At 36.9% G+C, this 17,526-nt stretch overlaps 3 protein-coding genes across 3 annotated transcripts; all 3 read left to right on the top strand.

Moving 5' to 3' along the window:
- The first annotated feature begins 756 nt into the window (after positions 1-756).
- On the top strand, positions 757-8,943 carry LOC140758475 (TOM1-like protein 3). The gene is made up of 10 exons (XM_073094661.1): positions 757-977; positions 1,259-1,372; positions 1,742-1,820; positions 2,430-2,528; positions 2,601-2,714; positions 3,388-3,539; positions 5,921-6,002; positions 7,008-7,093; positions 7,174-7,422; positions 7,983-8,943. Exons 2-10 carry the CDS (start codon positions 1,269-1,271, stop codon positions 8,635-8,637), a joined length of 1,620 nt encoding a protein of 539 aa, XP_072950762.1. The 5' UTR covers positions 757-977; positions 1,259-1,268; the 3' UTR covers positions 8,638-8,943.
- Positions 8,944-9,859: 916 nt separating this feature from the next.
- On the top strand, positions 9,860-14,772 carry LOC140780192 (protein disulfide isomerase-like 1-1). The gene is made up of 11 exons (XM_073125598.1): positions 9,860-10,131; positions 10,546-10,576; positions 10,686-10,973; positions 11,093-11,281; positions 11,499-11,624; positions 12,012-12,149; positions 12,239-12,358; positions 12,451-12,568; positions 13,101-13,213; positions 13,855-14,051; positions 14,504-14,772. Exons 1-10 carry the CDS (start codon positions 9,926-9,928, stop codon positions 14,044-14,046), a joined length of 1,521 nt encoding a protein of 506 aa, XP_072981699.1. The 5' UTR covers positions 9,860-9,925; the 3' UTR covers positions 14,047-14,051; positions 14,504-14,772.
- Positions 14,773-14,924: 152 nt separating this feature from the next.
- LOC140780193 (uncharacterized) lies at positions 14,925-17,428 on the top strand. Its single transcript, XM_073125599.1, has 2 exons — positions 14,925-16,752; positions 16,849-17,428. The coding sequence occupies exons 1-2, from the start codon at positions 16,239-16,241 to the stop codon at positions 17,202-17,204; spliced, it is 870 nt and encodes a 289-aa protein (XP_072981700.1). The 5' UTR covers positions 14,925-16,238; the 3' UTR covers positions 17,205-17,428.
- The last annotated feature ends 98 nt before the right edge of the window (positions 17,429-17,526 follow it).

The following is a 17,526-nucleotide window of genomic DNA, read 5'->3' on the forward strand; positions in this document are numbered from 1 at the left end:
TTGCAAATTACCACCTCGATAACTATAAACTATTCGATTTTCACGATGTTAAGGTGGCGATCTGTAAATGTGTAAACTGAGGGCTCTTTCGCGAGAATACTAAAATACAGGTGTCGAAATGCAAAAAAAACACCAAAACGGAGGAGCACAGTATGGCCGTTGGATTGAGATCTGACGGTTATCCAGCCTTTAATATGAAACGGTTTATTTATCAAATTTAAGGAATTATTATTAAATACTTCATAATCACAAAGAATATTTGTAACCAAAAAGTAAATTTAGGCTTGGAGTTTATGCATTTTTGACAACAATTATTAATTCATTAACATTCCTGAATAAAAATAAGCTAGCCTAATACACATAATAAGAGAGGTAGAGGATACAGTGATAGTTTTACATAAAACTCTACACTTAGATCTAAATTAGATCGCACTACAAATTTAAAGAAGAAAATATCAAGCTTAAAAGCACGCAAATATTTACAAAATAAAGAACTGACTCCAGTGGATTCATAAGAGCATAGAGCCTCGTTAGCAGAGCGATCTAGTAGGGCTGCGGCTAGGAAGAGGAGGGCAGTTCGGGATAAGGGATGGACTTAAAAAAGTCATTAGCTCTCAATATCCCAAAACCATGGACTACAGTCTAGAGCACATTTATACAAACAGTTGGTGGGCAGAAAGAAACAAGCCCCGTACAAGCATTGGTTTAGACGGTCGGTCTACCTACATCACAAACATATATAGAAAAGCCGTCACATTTAAAAAAGTCCAACATCCGCGTCCTCCTCTATACGTCTATCCCTCGATCCTTGAATGGTCTCCAGATTCCACCCGATGACTTACTTTTTTCCCGTATAAAGTCGGCGCCTTGCTCAGCCCAATCCACGACTTCTTTCGCCTCCGTTGAAGAAAAGAATTTCCTTTTTGATCTCTCCTGACGCTTCGGAAATCTCGTAGCTCCTATTTTCTCGTACCCAGGTTCGAGAATCCGCTCCTGGCATCGATTCCCATAACGAATTCTCGTAATTCGCGAAGACCCATTTTGATTTCATCGGAAAATCTTTGGTTTTTGTTGGGTTCCCCCTCCCCTTGATCTCCATGTTTCGATTTGGGGTTTTATTGTCTTCTTTCTTCTCTTCTTCTTTTGGGTGGAAAGAAATGGTCCTTTTGGGGTTTTGTTGCTGATTTGGTAGAGGGTTTGGATTTGGTGGGTGGTGGTTAGATGGGGAAATTCTCATTGTTGGGGATTTGGTTTGCAGGTGGATTAGGATGGCCGCGGTGGCGTGCGCCGAGAGGGCGACGAGCGACATGTTGATTGGGGCAGATTGGGCGATCAATATCGAGCTCTGTGACATTCTTAACATGGATCCTGGGTATGATCATATCTTTCGATGATACCTTTTTGATTCATTTAGAAGAGTTCTGTAGTTATTTACTTGTTTGTGATAAATGTCCAAGGCTTAGGATTTCATCTAATTTGAGGCTTCCATGCCATCTTCTTTGAGTGGAATGCGTTTTCTCTGCATTTAGCCATCAAGAAACCTTACATTTTGATGCTCGTAGAGGGCTGTGAACCATTTACGATGCATATTTGGCATCTTTATGGTTGAATCAATAAGTTGGAGAAATTTGTGTTTACAGATTAAAATTACATGCTTCTTGTTTTGGAATCTTTTTGCTTCAGATTAGTCTCACATTAGTTTTACTATCTAAAAATTAAATTGGTATGCAATGGAGTGCAGGCAAGCAAAGGATGTAATTAAGCTACTTAAGAAGCGCCTGGGAAACAAGAATCCCAAAGTTCAAATTCTGACCCTTGTTGTGAGTACTAAAGAGTTTCTTTCTTGCAATTTTGTTACTTATTGTCTCTCCTAGCAGTTCAGTTTGTTTGGTTAAATAGCTTTGTATTCTCATTCCTTTTGTAATTTCAGTAGGGAACAAAATTCTTTGATAGTTTGATAATCTTTTGTGAATTTACTAGGGAAATTATTTCCCTATTACAACCAAAACGTATGTTTATCAGGCTTATCCTTTCCAACAATAGTTGGGCTAAGTGAGATTAGCATTTAGACCACGGAAATGCTTAGTTTGTGAAACTTGTATGCCTCAAGAATCTTGCTTTAATGTTTTGGACTGTTTTTCTAGATTTTAAACATTGTAGCCAATCATATGAGCTATCTGCTATCAGAATATATAACGATCAACTAATAGAGTATGACCATTAAATAACATGATGATCAATGACATATTTCTGCAAAGGTTCTGTGAGCATGGGAACCAGAATGTATTATACAGATATCATCAAATCTTTATCGCTCATCACATTGGCTTTGTATGGTCTTTCCTTTGAGAGAAATACTTAAAACAATATGCTGTCTATGATCTTCTCTATCTTTAGTTATATGTTGTTATGAAATTTTTTAAATTCAGGTGTTAGAGGCTCTAAGCAAAAATTGTGGAGACACCATTCACCAGCAAATTGTTGATCGTGATATTCTACATGAAATGGTGAAAATAGTGAAGAAAAAGGTGAGCTCTAGTCATCAGATGCTTCATTAGTTATGCTTTTACAAATATCCATACTTTTATGATCTCATGCAGCCAGACTTAAATGTAAAAGAGAAGATATTGACTCTGTTGGACACATGGCAAGATGCTTTTGGAGGAGCAGGTGGAAAGTATCCCCAGTACCATGCTGCTTACCAAGAATTGAGGGTATGGTCATATGGTTATTCTTCTTAATGCTTATTGTATTTGCTTTGTCTAGATATGTAATTACGTCAACTGTCCTGTTATATGTTGGTTTCTTTCTATAGAAAAAGCCACATGATCCACCAAAAACACGCCAACATATATTGGTTGAAAATTATAGGTGAATCTTTCAGCCTTGACTTTGAACGAACTTGATCACGATAAAGTTACATAGTCAACTTCCTTTTTTTCTTTCTTTTTTCCTTTTTTTTCTTTTTTACATTGGAACCCAGGTTAATAAATCAGGCAACAGATGTGATGCATATGCATTCCCAGAAACCGGCACATCATTTTCCTTAGCAGTTTGTCTTATATTGCATGTAGTTCTCTTATATTTTGCCCAAAAAGCAATATCAATGCATTCTAGTTTCTTTTATCTTTAGTCAAAAGTATTTACCTCACCTTCATGTTGTCGGTCTAATGTAGAAAGATTTTTAGAAGATGCAAGGGCTTCTGATGGTAGGTTTTTGTGCTGGTTTGCATGTTGAATACTTGTCCGGATCTTGTTCTATACTTCTACATATTGCATCAAAGTTAATATTTGGTTATTTCATAGTTGAATTATTTTACTTTTATTGCATCTGTTTAAACTTTAAACCATCAATTAAGGAGGAACTTACTGTTATTATTCTAATAGGCTGCTGGAGTTGTATTCCCACCTCGTACAGAGAACACAGCATCATTGTTTACACCTCCCCAGTCTCGTCCAATAAGCTATCAGCCCTCTGCATCAACTTATGAGGATATTGCTCTACAGGCTTCTCTTCAATCTGATTCTCCTGCTCTAAGGTATTTTCTTGGTTGACTCCGGTATAATCTGTGACTCTTCATGTTCTATTTTATGTTACTTTCTTAGCATCTACTATCTTCACATTGGCTCATTTAGCTTTCTTTCATTAAAGTGTATTTTAACTCTTCTTTCTTAGAGATAATAAGGATACTTCTAAATGCTAGCACTATGATATGCATCATAATAGTGATTATTTCACTGATATCAAGCCCCTATGATTAACTATTGGGTGGAAATAGACCGGATATAGATTGGAAATTGATCGGATAGTGGTAAAATCGTATTCATCTCCATATGGATTCAGATTTGGATAGTAAAGGATAGTAAACTTACTAATTATATGGTCCATATCCACTAAGTACAACTATGGATACAAATAAGATATCGAGCATATCCTTCATTTTCTAAATGTATTAAAACATTTGATATAATTATTGAAATGTATGGATAATCAATCAGTAAATATATATGAAAATTAGATTAAAGAATCATATGAAAGTATGAAAAAGTATTTTATATCACTATGCTTGTAATATGTTAAATTAAATGATATGCAGATATTGATTTAGATATTATTCTTCAACTGATATACATATATTTAGATACGAAAATGAATTCGGATGTCAAGACGGGTAGAAAAATTCTAACCTATGTCTGACAAAAATTCAAATATCCGACCTGTTTTCACCCATAATAACTATCAATATTTAGCAATTATTTGATAATAGATGGTGAAAGTGATTCCTATTTTACTTGATTCTTGTTTCTTGGAATGTAGATGCTCTTTGTTTCCTTTTCCCTGCTTTAACATATGCAAAGATCTGGTTGAGATATGGTTGCTTCTATGTTTTCTTTTCTTGTTTTGCACTTTGGCAGAGGAAGTTTAGCCGTCTAGGCACTAAGGATAGATAAGATAAAGGTTTAGTAGTTATATAGTTACAACTTAAGGCCTCCCAAATTGCAAGGTATTTGCCATTCAAAATTCTCTTAGGCTGAATGTTGATTCTATTGCCTTATTAGCTCATTGAATTCTTAACAGTCTTGTTGATAAGATATTGCGATATTGCATATGCTAAGTGGGAATTGTCTTGTTCTTCCACTTTGCCAGTAAATGATTTGAGACAACATTATAACTAAGGTTTCGAGTATTGAGATTGGGATCATAATCAATTGATTGAGAAAATAATACGTATCGACCCTATTGGCTAATATAGTATTGGAGTATTTTTATATACATAAAATTCTAAAATTATTTAAAAATGCAAGAAATTTTTAAAAACTTAAAAAAATGATAGAAATATAAGAAAATAAAAATTACTCATATATGAAGCCTAAAAACTAAAAGAATTACTCACTCAAAAATATAATGAATTTTGAGTTAGATCTAGTAAATTATGTGTTTGTAAATTACTATTGCAGAAGTAAGATGAAAAGAGAGAGATCTCTCTCTTCATTGCTGATCTGCAGTTTTAAGAGGAGAGAGAAAGGGGAGTTAGAAAGTGAAAGAGAAAGAGAGGAAAAATGGAATAAAAAAAAATACACACTTGAGTTTACTGGAGTGCGGAGTTACTAGAGGAGTTGAGCTCGATGAAATTTGAGGGGTGAAAGAAGTGTGTGTGTGAGAGAGAGAGAGAGAGAGAGAGAGAGAGAGAGATATGGAGAATAAAATTTGAAAACTTAAAAATAAAACAGTTAGGGATATCAATTATTGATGTTCCTCGAATTTTGGATCCAACACAAATCTTTAAATAACCCGTATCGGCCGATCTAGCTAAAACAGTCCCAAAATGTGGGATTGGCCATATCGGCTGAAACTGCGAACCTTGATTTAGTAGGTTTACAAATGCCTAGATGAAGATGGTTGTTGCCTGTCTACATATGGATCTATTATTGCAAACAAGTTGTACTTGGTTTGAAACCGGAATTTTTAAATGATGTTTTGTTATCCTGGTTCCAGCATGCTTACCCAAATAAGCATCCCAAGTTATACTTATTATGCATTTTCTTGGTGCAAAATTTTTCCCTCGTGTAATGACATAGTCTCATCTATGTTTATCACAATAATATGGGCGGAACTATATAAACACACATTGTAGGGAAGGCTTGTTCATACAGTCAAGTAATTGTTTTGTTTAATGAGTTGTAAGATAAGTTACATTTGTATCTAATTCTTCCACTCATTTGATATATTAATTCTTTTCTGAAAAAAGAAAATGTTTGCTAAATAATGTGCTCTAATTATTCATTTATATCTGATCCTGCATGAAATTATTTGTTTGGGACCTGGTAGCTTTGGTGTGGGATTTTTAGCCTGTTTCCAACTTGTGTATCTTTCTTTTTCTTATTATGAAGAATTAATACTTATTATTTTTATATACAGTTTGCATGACATCCAGAATGCTCGTGGAATAGCAGATGTATTAGGTGAGATGCTGAATGCATTGGATCAGAATAATCCTGAGGTACGTATCTACTGGCTCATAGTTAATTCATGAGCTGGCTTTAGAATTTCATTTCTCCTATTTTGTCAAGTGCATTATTGGTAACTGTGATCCTTATATTCTAAAATTTGGTTCAATTGGCAACATAAGTTAAAATTCTAGTTATAATTGTTGACTCACCATCTTCTTTAAAATCACGTTAACTGGCAGAGACAATGATTTTAATCCTTTATATTCCATTACTTCTCCTCACATCTAGGCTTAAGACATATAGTAGGCCCAAGGCCCAAGATGGATTTTGAATCAAATGGGTGAAGGTATGATGTTTTACTGACGAATCGGCCTAGCAGAATTTAAACTTAGGACTTCCTGCTATGTTCCAATGTCAGTTCACCATCTTCTCTAATATCTTAGGCTGATGGAGATCATTTGTTTTAATACTTCATATTTTAATATTCTCCTTCACTTTTTAGCTTGAGATATTTCAATAAGCTTAGACATGGAGAGGTTTTATATTTTAGTTGCAAATTGGTTTGGTGAGAGTCGAACTCGGGACTTCCTGTTGTGGTACCATATTAGTTCACCTTCTTTTCTAAAAACTTAAGCTGATAAACATGATGATCTTAATTGTTTATACTGTAATAATAATAACCCCCATTATGAAAGGTAATTGGATACTAGCGTTGAATATATCTTTGAAGCTCTTGATTTTGAAACTTGGGCTATCAGTTGTATTTGTGACAGCTATTATATTCTATATTGTTTTTTCCCTGACTTGGTGCACTTGATCAACTTTAATGGTTGGGAATGAGTTTGGAGATGGTCTTGTAGAATTATACTATCTGAATGATAACATTTCATGTTACACCAATATCTATTTGCATAGTTACATTTGGCTCCATTCAGCAGTGACATCCAATACTTTTTTTGCTATTAGCTGGAGAAAAACTTCATAATTTATAGAAATGTTGAGATAGAAAGTCAATCATATGGCTGAATCCAAACTTATAAATCCTTTTGTGGTAGAGTGTAAGGCAAGAAGTTATCGTTGACCTTGTCGAGCAGTGCCATTCTTATCAGAAGCGGGTCATGGATCTTGTGACTAGTACTGGGTATGGATGCATTTGCTATTCCTAAAGATTTTATCTGTCTACTTAGCCATATGGTGCTGAAACTTTTTTTCACTTCGCAGAGATGAGGAACTTCTATTCCAGGGTCTGGCATTGAATGATGACTTGCAGCGGGTACTTAATCGGCATGATGACATAGCAAAGGAAACTCCTGCTGGTGGAACTACAGAGGCTCCATCTGCTCCTTTTGTTAATGTAAATCAGGTAACTCTACCAACTAGTGGGACTGCAGTGGCTTCAGTTCCTGCTCTTGTTAATGTTAACCATGAGGATGATGAGTTGGAGGATGATTCCTCGCTGCTTTCCCGCAGGTAATATACATGAGTTCACTACCTTGTTAATTTTTCTCTAGCTCTTCCGCTGAGTTTTTGTTTGGAAGTAAACTCATAAAAGAAATGCTAAGCTGTTCTTGTGTTTCTGATCTTGATCCAATATTCTGAAATTTTAGATTTTGGTTCAATTTTTCCCTGATACCATCCAGTTTTCTGTTCATATCTTGTTGGGAAGACAAACATATAGTTTTTTTTTCTCTGATTTTCTGCTGCTAATTTTCTTGTAAATAGCCCATTCTTAATTAGACAGTTACATATGAACTTTTCCTTCTTTTTTTTCTTTATACTTTCACTATAACTTGGCCAGTAGATACATAATGTAGGTACTACCCTTTTACTATTTGTAAATTAAGCACAGATTTGGTATTAGCTGCACACTGATCAGATCACCTTTTCAATTGGGACAGGATTTTTGTTCATTGTTATGCAGATCTGCAGAGTGTAATAGCTTATATAGTTGATGCCCTCTCTCAAGAGGCTAGGTGTGAACAAATGTTGTGTACTTAACCAGCTCATGTTATTCATTGATGTTATTGTAGGACTACACGAGATAGTACGACAGGGCAGGGTAGAAAATCTTCCATTGCCAAGAATGGAAGGGCATACACAAGCACGCTTCTTCCTCCGCCACCAGCATCAAAGAATCCGGTAGGCTCAGAGGCAGGCCCGGTTGATTATCTCAGTGGAGATACCTTTAAATCAGAAAAATTATCAGATGCCAGTATCAACCCACCTTCAGTGCCAAACCTTTCTGTGCCTTCACCTCCTAAAAATGACTCTCTTCCATCTTCAACATTCTATAGTCTTCCTAAGTATGACGAGCCTGTTCAAACAGTAAAATCTACCACAGATGATCTTCCAAAGGCTCCTTGGGAAACACAACCTTCCGGATTTTTACCTCCACCTCCGTCAAAGTATGGTCAGAGACAGCAATTCTTTGAGCAACAACATGGTGTATCCAGTGGGATCACAGGAGGAGCTTCTGATGGACTTGTAGCAGAGACTCAGAACTTATCACTTAACCAGGGAAGCAATGACCAGAACAAAGGAATCCCACATCATGTGGATGGGCTAGATTCGTCACCGACCAACAGACAAACCAAACCTGAGGATTCCCTCTTCAAAGACTTGGTTGATTTTGCAAAGGCCAAAGCATCTCCTTCCAAACAGCCAAGCAGTCGCAGAACTCGCTGACGGTTCCAGGTTTGCCATCTGCATACATTCATATGTGTCTGCCAGGTCTTCTATGACAGGACATTATTTCGTAGATTGTTAAATAAGAGGGACTTTGTCTGTCATGTGCATGTTACTGCTGCTCTTGCTTGTTCTGTGAGATGTTTGTATCATCAGTAGAATCTCATGTGAGGGATATATCTTTGTCATACTACTGGACTCTGAGAAGCTTGTATTGTTTCGCGCTTTGCGACTTATCATGGTGTTGCCATGTCTTATTTCATTACTAGTTGTACATAAGATTCATATTCAAACTTCTGTTTGATAGACTTGTCGCATTTGGTCAATCTTACGTTCAGTAGAGGCATGTCTTGATAATTCCATGCTTTTCAGAGGTGATACTGGAAACTTGGTGTTCCAGAAGTGTGTGATTGGATTTTAGCTTTGTTGTTTGCAAGAAGAAAGAGCCTGATAACTTGGAAGTGGCTACAATGTCGGGTTCAAATCTTGTGCTTAATCTTAATTATGAAGCTTCCTTTTGCAGTAGTTATGTAACAGCTGACAGACTTTGAAGAGGCAATCAATGGCACAGACGGTATAGTATGATGGCTATTTTGTTTGAAAAGTGTTTGTGAGCATCACATGACTCTAATTTTTTTTTAAATTTTTTTTTCGAATTCGAATCATGGGATATTCAAATATGGGCTTTCTCCCGGGTCTATTAACGAAGTTTTGTGGGTCCCACAGTGCCACACGTGCCTAACATAACGCTCGCAATTTGTCTCGTAGTCCCACGAATGGAAACCAAAGAAGCAAAACTAAGCGTCACGTGACAAAGCTCCACGGACGGCCGTTCCAGTCGATCACGTGAATGGACCGGGTCCAGCAATCCTCGCCGTTCATCAACCATATTGTACAAAATATACTCTACAAACGGACTGCAATCCTGACCACAGTCCCTCTCACCTACATGTATTAGTGTATTCCAACGAGTCAGATCTGGAGTCCTTTCTCGGTCTCCATACACTATATCTACCCCTGCCGAAAATATCAACGAGTCAATGGTACGAAAATCTCCGCTAACAAATCTCTCGATCAGGCGAATCATCCCAAACAGCCAACAGCTATGTGGCCAATCAGGGCCCGACACGTATAGGAAGGCCTTCGCAATCTCCCATCCTGTTCGAGATCCACAACCCATGCGTTACGCCCGGCAGTGACACGTTTTTCTCGGCAATAGTGATTCTTTCTCCATTTAAAGACCGTACTATGCGCAAGTAAGAGAGCTCGTCTCAGTTTCTCCGCTTCCATGGCGATCTCTAGGGTTTGTGTCTCGTCGGCGGTCCTCGCTCTCCTCCTCTTCTCCTCTCTCTTGCCGGCGAAGGCGGACGAGGGCGCGGCTGGAGAGGAGGCGAAGGCGACGGAGGAAGAGGCGGTGATCACCCTCGACTCCTCCAACTTTGACGAGGTCGTCGCCAAACACTCCTTCATCGTCGTCGAGTTCTACGCCCCTTGGTAATTTAAATCGTAGTTTCGCCCCCTCTCTCCCTTTCGATCTCGATCTCGATCTGTGACTCGATGTGCATGTTTGACTCGGTGATCTCGTGATTTGGAATCTTAGATCTGAAATTTGAATCCGTTTTGGGGATTTATTTCAGTTGACCGTGCCTTTTCTGAAGGGATCTAGGTTTTTATCTGTCAATTCGTGGTTGCGGCTTTATGCTGTTCTTAAAAATGTAACTTTGCTAAGGTTATTAGATGATCTGGTAAACCCTAGGGTTTCCGTAACTGAAGTACATCCCGATGAAGTATTTCGTGAAAATAATTTGATCGTGGTTTTTTGTTTTTGTTTTTTGTGGTCCTTTCATAATTTGTATTGCCTCCCCCCTTTTTTTATTAACTGGTTATCTGATTTGTGGATTTTGACAGGTGTGGGCATTGCAAGAACCTCGCTCCAGAGGTAATAAATTCTCAAGAAAGAGATCGTCAATATCGACATCACTTAGTTTGAAACTTATTTCAATTTTGGTAACTCATTTGGTTTCTTGTTCTCTTTGGATGTGCTGCAGTATGAGAAGGCTGCTTCGGTCTTGAGTAAGCATGATCCGCCAATTGTTCTTGCTAAGGTTGACGCCAATGAGGAGAAAAACAAAGAGCTTGCCACGCGATTTGAGGTGCAGGGCTTCCCAACGATTAAGATCCTAAGGAATCAAGGGAATAGCGTGCAAGAGTACAAGGGTCCTAGGGAAGCTGATGGTATAGTTGACTATCTCAAGAAACAAGTTGGTCCTGCTTCTGCTGAGATAAAAACAACAGAGGATGCTAGTAATCTCATTGGTGACAATTCAATCTTCATTGTGAGTACTCCATTTCTTCCATTGAGTTTCCTCTTCCACCCTCTTATGGCACCCACATCTGGGCCTTATTTGCTCTTATGATAAATCCTACTGACTTGCACTATTCAATGTGATCATAGGTCGGGGTGTTTTCCGAGTACAGTGGCAATGAGTTTGAGAACTTCATGGCAGTAGCTGAGAAATTGCGGTCAGACTACAGTTTTGGTCATACCCTTGATGCTAAGCTCCTTCCACGTGGTGATTTGAAAGTAAAAGGGCCTCTAGTTAGGCTATTCAAGCCGTTTGATGAACTCGTTGTTGATTCTGAGGTATGTTTGATCTGACATGTATATATAATTTTGGTTTTTCCATAAATTAACTGATAGCTATCTTTCAGTATTCTCTTATAAAACAGCTACTAGTAAATTAATATAAATTTGGGAAATGTAAGCATGCACAACTATTGTTTTTATATTATGTTGTCAATAATGGAAGAACTGATCCCTGTGTTTTCTCTTTAATGATGATATTTTCTACATTTTGCAGGATTTTCAAGTGGAGGCTTTGGAGAATTTTGTTGAAGTTGCCAGTATGCCTCTTGTCACTACATTTGACAAAGATCCCAGCAATCATCCTTTTCTCCTGAAATTCTTCAGTGGTTCCAATGCCAAAGTAAGAAGTTTGTTGATCTGACATGACTTACAACTGAATCTTGCATGTGTTTTATTATTTATGTGTCAAGTCTTAAGTTTAACAAATGTAGATGGAAATTACCTGGTTAACAAGAATTTTGCCTAATTTCATCTGTGTGATAGATACATAGAAAATTACAAATATCTAGTAGTGTTCTGTATAATCTGTGTTTTCCATGTATTTCACACTTATTGCCAATTATTTTATTTTCTATTACATAATCTTGATATTCTCTTCTGGGTGGTCAATGAACACGGTGCTTTTCAATACATTAATTTATTCTGAAGGCCATGAAGTTTATTTTTATTTCATCCTTCTTATTTTCTACATCGTTCTAATATTCTTTTGGTATCTGATCATGGCTAGGCAATGCTCTTTTTGAGCTTTAGTGGTGAGAAATTTGATGCTTTTAAGTCCAAGTTTCGTGAAGCTGCTGAGCTCTATAAAGAGAAGAAAATTGGCTTTCTGATTGGTGATCTTGAGGCCAGTCAAGGTGCCTTTCAGGTTTTCAACTACACCTTTTCTCCCTTCCCTTTTTGATAATCATTTTAGATGGTCCTCTAATTATTTTGATGTGCAAATGTTTGGTTCAGTATTTTGGACTAAAAGAAGATCAAGTCCCTCTCATTTTCATCCAAGAGAATGATGGCCAGAAATATCTTAAACCCAACTTGGAACCTGATCACATCACATCTTGGTTAAAGGACTACACGGTAAGACCTATTTTATCTTTTAAAAGCATGCCATGTCTCACGAGCGAACTCGTGTGTTTTTAGTGTTATTCTAAATGGCTTTGTGAATGTAGGATGGTACCTTGACACCTTATAGGAAGTCTGAGCCTATTCCAGAAGACAACAATGAACCTGTCAAGGTTGTCGTGGGTGATAGCCTTCGTGATGTAGTCTTAAATTCTGGCAAAAATGGTATGCCCTTAGTATCTGTCTGTTTTTCACATCAATTCCTTCTTGCATAATGGAAGTCCTGAAGCTTCTGCTTTTTTAAATAATTATCAATTAGAGATATAGTTTCAATTGGGCCCTAGCTTTTGAATTTGTAATCAGAATGTTAACTCTAATCCTGTGATTCCAAAATGAACTGATTGGTTGTTCTTTTTTTTCTGCGTCTTGATATAATGCTAATCGGTAATGTCCATTAGTTGGTATTACTATTGTTGAAGTCTTATTTTTAGAAGGCTTAATCATAGTGACTTAATTGTTTCCGGTACTTTTTCTTAATCTACATTACTTTGTATACTAATTACTAGTCATACTTGTCATTATTTGGTTCTTTTCTCCTAGCATCCTTACCAATCTACCAATTCCATAAGAATGAAAAGAAACCTCTCATTTTAATTTAAGTGCATGTTTCAGTTTCTTTTTTAGACAGTGTGTGAACTAGGTTTTTCTATCTCATAGGGAACTTACTATTTCTCCATGCTTGACCTTTTTCTCACAGTTCTGCTCGAGTTTTATGCACCTTGGTGTGGACATTGCAAGAAACTAGCACCAATCTTGGAAGAAGTAGCTGTCTCATTCAAAAATGACGATGACATCGTCATTGCAAAGATGGTAAATTTTGTCCACAAGCTGTTCAATTGAGTTTTATGTTCTCTCTATTATTTTTTTCATTTGATAAAGATAAATATTAATATGGTGCTCACATATTGTGAAAATAATTGGAATAATGATTTTTATGCTGGTCTTCTGTATCATCAATTCCTGGTCATGAGTCTATATTTGTATGTAGATGTTGACATAATAGCGTATCATGTATGATTCTAGCTCTTAAATAGGGCATTGCATAAGCACTGAGAACAACTGATTCCAAGTGAACGGCAAGTTTTAATTAGATTTACATGATATGTTTGAATCGGAACTGTTTGAAACAGAACTTTGGTAATTTTGCTGATATGCAATGGGAAATAGATGAAGCTAATTCATAATTTGAAAATGTAGCTGAGAAAATGGAGAATCATATATCTGATTTATGTGTTTTCGACAGGGAAATGCCATTATTTTTATCTCCTATATAGCCCAAAATAAGTTGTTGCATGATTCTGTTTTTTCTAGCAAATGCAAATGTTCTGTTGGATTGTTTTGTTTTTCCTTTTGAAGTTTGCTCAGTCATGGATATCTCTTTTGGTGTTGAATTTTATGATCTCTTTGGTCTCTTCTTATTTTCTTCACATAATGATGACAACTTTTTGTAGGATGCTACTGCAAATGATGTCCCAAAGGAGTTCGATATTCAGGGTTATCCAACTATGTATTTCTCTTCAGCTAGTGGGAAGCTTCTGTCCTATGAGGGTGGTAGGACAGCTGAGGATATCATTGATTTTATAAATAAAAATAAGGAAACTAAGACAACCTCTCACTCGGAGTCCCTGAAAGATGAACTATAATCAAGGTGAATGATTGACTGCCTATACTTTCTTATCATCTTACTGTTACTTGGCTGATGGTTCTTTTGCTCGAATATTTCTTCAACAATTTCAATTACATATAATTCTTTATTTTGAACTATTTGTACATAATCTTTTCCATATTGTTTTGTATATTTGTTAGCCAACTACGCTATTGTAGGCTTTGACCAGAGGTTCTTACTCCATACCAACTTTAATTGGTTACTTTTATCTTTTGAAGATTCTAACAACCAGCAAAGTGCATTAAACAGTGCTATTGTCAAATACTAATAATCTCTCTATTTAGATTGTTCCTGTCTGTAATTGCAGGGGAGATTGCTCTTTGTAATGTCCTGTTATTGAAATGCGGCTATTTTACAAAATAGTCACAGTTTTCCAGACTACACAGTTCTCGTCCACGACCTATATCTAATAAATGAACCTTTTTGTCTTGCAGAAAATGCCGAGATCTTCTGACGCCATAAAGTGTACCCTATTAGTCCAAAAAGTGACACTGAATCACTGCGAGCCATGCTTAGAACTAGGAGGTAAATCGGTTTATTAGAAGGCTGTCTCAAGATTTTGGGTTTTTTGACCAAGTAATGTTCGGACGATGTACTTAGGCTTGTTGATTTCTGTCGTGACATTTAATTAAGAGTTTAATAAATGGAACTTTTGCTATGCCAAAGTTCCTTGGTTATGATAATTTAAAGAAAATCTTGCCAATCTTTTATACTCCCACTTATTCATGGCTCGGCTGAGTTGTCCATGATTATTGATCTTAAATCTCTCTTTACTTTTAGTTCTTGGTCTCTTATGCCTCTTATGCAGGAAGAACATTTTTACTTCTTTAACCTTTCTATGAGTAATAGCAGAGTGCTTCTCTCGGCTGCTGCTCTATAAACTTTTGCCAGATAAGTTTTCTGACAGTTTGGCTCCTTAGCCTGTGAAAAAGAAAAATTGCAAGCACTTAATTGTGATTGTTGGATGCTTTGACCTAAATTTGGGTGATATGTTTCAGCTTGCGAGTGAGAGAGACATTGCAAAATTCTTGGCCTGCTCATAAACAAATGGCTCAATAGTTTGTACGTAATCGCTATATATTTTATTCTCTCATGCATCACTGTTCCGTAACCAATGGTGCATACGCTGGATTTGAGCAAACTAGTAAGATTACATTAATTCTACGTCCTTTATTTATTTATTTATCATCCGCTAGCTCCATTTGTGGGCTATTGATTTTCTCTATGTCAAGATAGGAACGTCTCGGAGTAATTTATTTATTGCCTTACTTGCAAACATAGATGTACAAAGTCCTAGACTGAAACTTGCACCTAAAATCATGTACATGTCGTGCCTCGTTGCATGTCTGACTTTTTTTATCTTCTCTGTGACAATTACAATCTAACAATAAAAAATTTGGTACAATTGGTACTTAAATTGAGGGTAAACTATATTTTACTTCCCTACAACTATTTAGGTCAAATATCTAACGAACATTAATTTTGATATAAAAAGACTAAAATGTTCCTTTTGTTTTTATACTAACTGATTAATAAATTAACCTTTTGATTAAAACGTTGTTATCTTATACTTTTTATCATTGAAATAATTTTAATAGAAAGCTTATGTTTTATTATACATTTTGGCCTAACTAGGCGAGGGTAAAACATACTATGGTTATTGGTTAATTAATGTATGCCTATGTGCTTCAAGGTTACCTTCGTGTTTACCACTTTCATTGTCTATTTGCTTCCCAGGATGGCCCCTGCCTGTCGATGCTTACAAGTCAAATCATTCTAAATAGATAGGAGATAAATCTAATGTTAAGCTGCAGCTATAAATCTCAATGCTGTGATTCCCCTACAAATCCAAGAAAGAAAGAAAAGAATGATAGCTTGTCTCTTGCGTTACTCCACTTCTTTCCACCTTGCTTCCTATTCAAGCTCTTGGCTATCACGTATCACTGTATGATGTTTATATTTCTCTACCATTCTTCTCCTACCTTTCTCCCTTGCCTTCTTCCTTTCTCCACTTCTCTCGGGGCATAGAAACAAGTTGTTAAGAAGAATTAATCTCCATTTTCACCACCACCATGTGAAGTATATATCATGGTTCCTCTACAATCCAATAAATACTAAGCGCAATATCCATATTTACTTGTCTAGCTTTTATCTTCCTACTCCTTAACTATGTCAAAATCACTGGTATCATGCTTGCGACTGCGAAAACCTTGTGATGTTACAACGGCAGAAGCTGCTTTCTTCTGTTCTTGGCTCGCCGATGAGCTCAGGCGGCTTGAACAGTCATTGGAGAAGGACTCTGTGTCTCTCAAGTGGTCTATCCAAGCAATGGGTTTTCTGAAGATGATGCATGTTGAACTCCTTGCCCTCTTCAGGAATTCTGAACTGCCAATCTCTTATGGAGCTGAAGAGGATTGGTTTCATCACTACATGCAAGAAACTGCCACCCTTCTGGACTTCTGCAACTCACTGAAGTCTGCAGTTTCCGCAATTAATCGGTATAGGATGGTGGTGGATCTCACAGTCCAAGCATTAACTAGAGATGGTTCTTCCATAAATGTCAGCAAGTCAGGGTTTGAGAGATTAGAGAGAGGCCAGGAGAAAACTTTTGATGTCAAAGTTGCAACAGAAGCACCGAGACTAGGCAGTGGAATCTCAACTTGCAATAGAAAGGATGACAAGGGTATGTTTGTTGTCATGCTTGCTGCTAAGACTGTGATGATTGTCATCTGTTTGCTCATTATTTCAGCAATGGCTTCTACTGTTTCGATCGATGTAGGAAGCGGCGCAATTGGCTATAATTCACCTGTGCTGCAGCCTTGCTTCGATTTGCTCTCAGCCATCGCCGAACGATTTCAAGAGAGGTTTTCGAGGTCTGAGGGCGAAGCTGGATTGGTTTTGGTTGAGCATAGGATGGTAGCTGAAGTAGTGAGAGATTTAAAAGCTCAGGTGGTAGGAGGGGTGGTGATGGATAGAGAGTTATTTTTGAGGGGTCTTGAGATATTAAGAACAAGGTCTATTGGGCTCAGGGAGGGAGTAGAGATGTTTGAATCTATGGTGGATAAGGTGTTTGATGAAGTGGTCAGGGGGAGGAATGAGATGCTTGGAATTTTCAGAGATGAGGCCTTGATTTGAATTCCTACTGCATTTGTAATCTGTATGTTTATGTGAATATTAAGTATGTGGGCATGAATATTATTTTAGAACCTCAATTCATCAATGTGTCTATTTGCAAGATATATTTCAACTCTTGCCTGTAATCTGGAAGGAAAAGCTACTACTTGGTTTTAGCCTTCAACTCGGTTTTGGATGTTTGTCATTCTGTTTAATAATACACTGTAATTTGATTCAGAAGCATATTTAGCCCCTATTTTATCCTGAGTGTTAAGGATCAATTTCTTCTTTGAGAAGATCTTATATATTTCCAAATCAAACCAAAGTAAGCTTCTGGTCTAGA

The sequence above is a fragment of the Typha angustifolia genome, chromosome 3 (genome assembly GCF_048772165.1).
Source record: "Typha angustifolia cultivar Huaian chromosome 3, ASM4877216v1, whole genome shotgun sequence".
Lineage (NCBI taxonomy): Eukaryota > Viridiplantae > Streptophyta > Magnoliopsida > Poales > Typhaceae > Typha > Typha angustifolia.

Excerpts from the sequence above, each read along its gene's own strand:
- LOC140758475 (XM_073094661.1), top strand. The coding sequence starts at position 1,269 with ATGGCCGCGGTGGCGTGCGCCGAGAGGGCGACGAGCGACATGTTGATT. Across the intron at positions 2,715-3,387 it reads CTGCTTACCAAGAATTGAGG|GCTGCTGGAGTTGTATTCCC; the intron begins GTATGGTCATAT and ends TTATTCTAATAG. Across the intron at positions 3,540-5,920 it reads TCTGATTCTCCTGCTCTAAG|TTTGCATGACATCCAGAATG; the intron begins GTATTTTCTTGG and ends TTTTATATACAG.
- LOC140780192 (XM_073125598.1), top strand. The coding sequence starts at position 9,926 with ATGGCGATCTCTAGGGTTTGTGTCTCGTCGGCGGTCCTCGCTCTCCTC. Across the intron at positions 11,282-11,498 it reads AACTCGTTGTTGATTCTGAG|GATTTTCAAGTGGAGGCTTT; the intron begins GTATGTTTGATC and ends TACATTTTGCAG. Across the intron at positions 13,214-13,854 it reads ACATCGTCATTGCAAAGATG|GATGCTACTGCAAATGATGT; the intron begins GTAAATTTTGTC and ends AACTTTTTGTAG.
- LOC140780193 (XM_073125599.1), top strand. The coding sequence starts at position 16,239 with ATGTCAAAATCACTGGTATCATGCTTGCGACTGCGAAAACCTTGTGAT. Across the intron at positions 16,753-16,848 it reads CAATAGAAAGGATGACAAGG|GAAGCGGCGCAATTGGCTAT; the intron begins GTATGTTTGTTG and ends CGATCGATGTAG.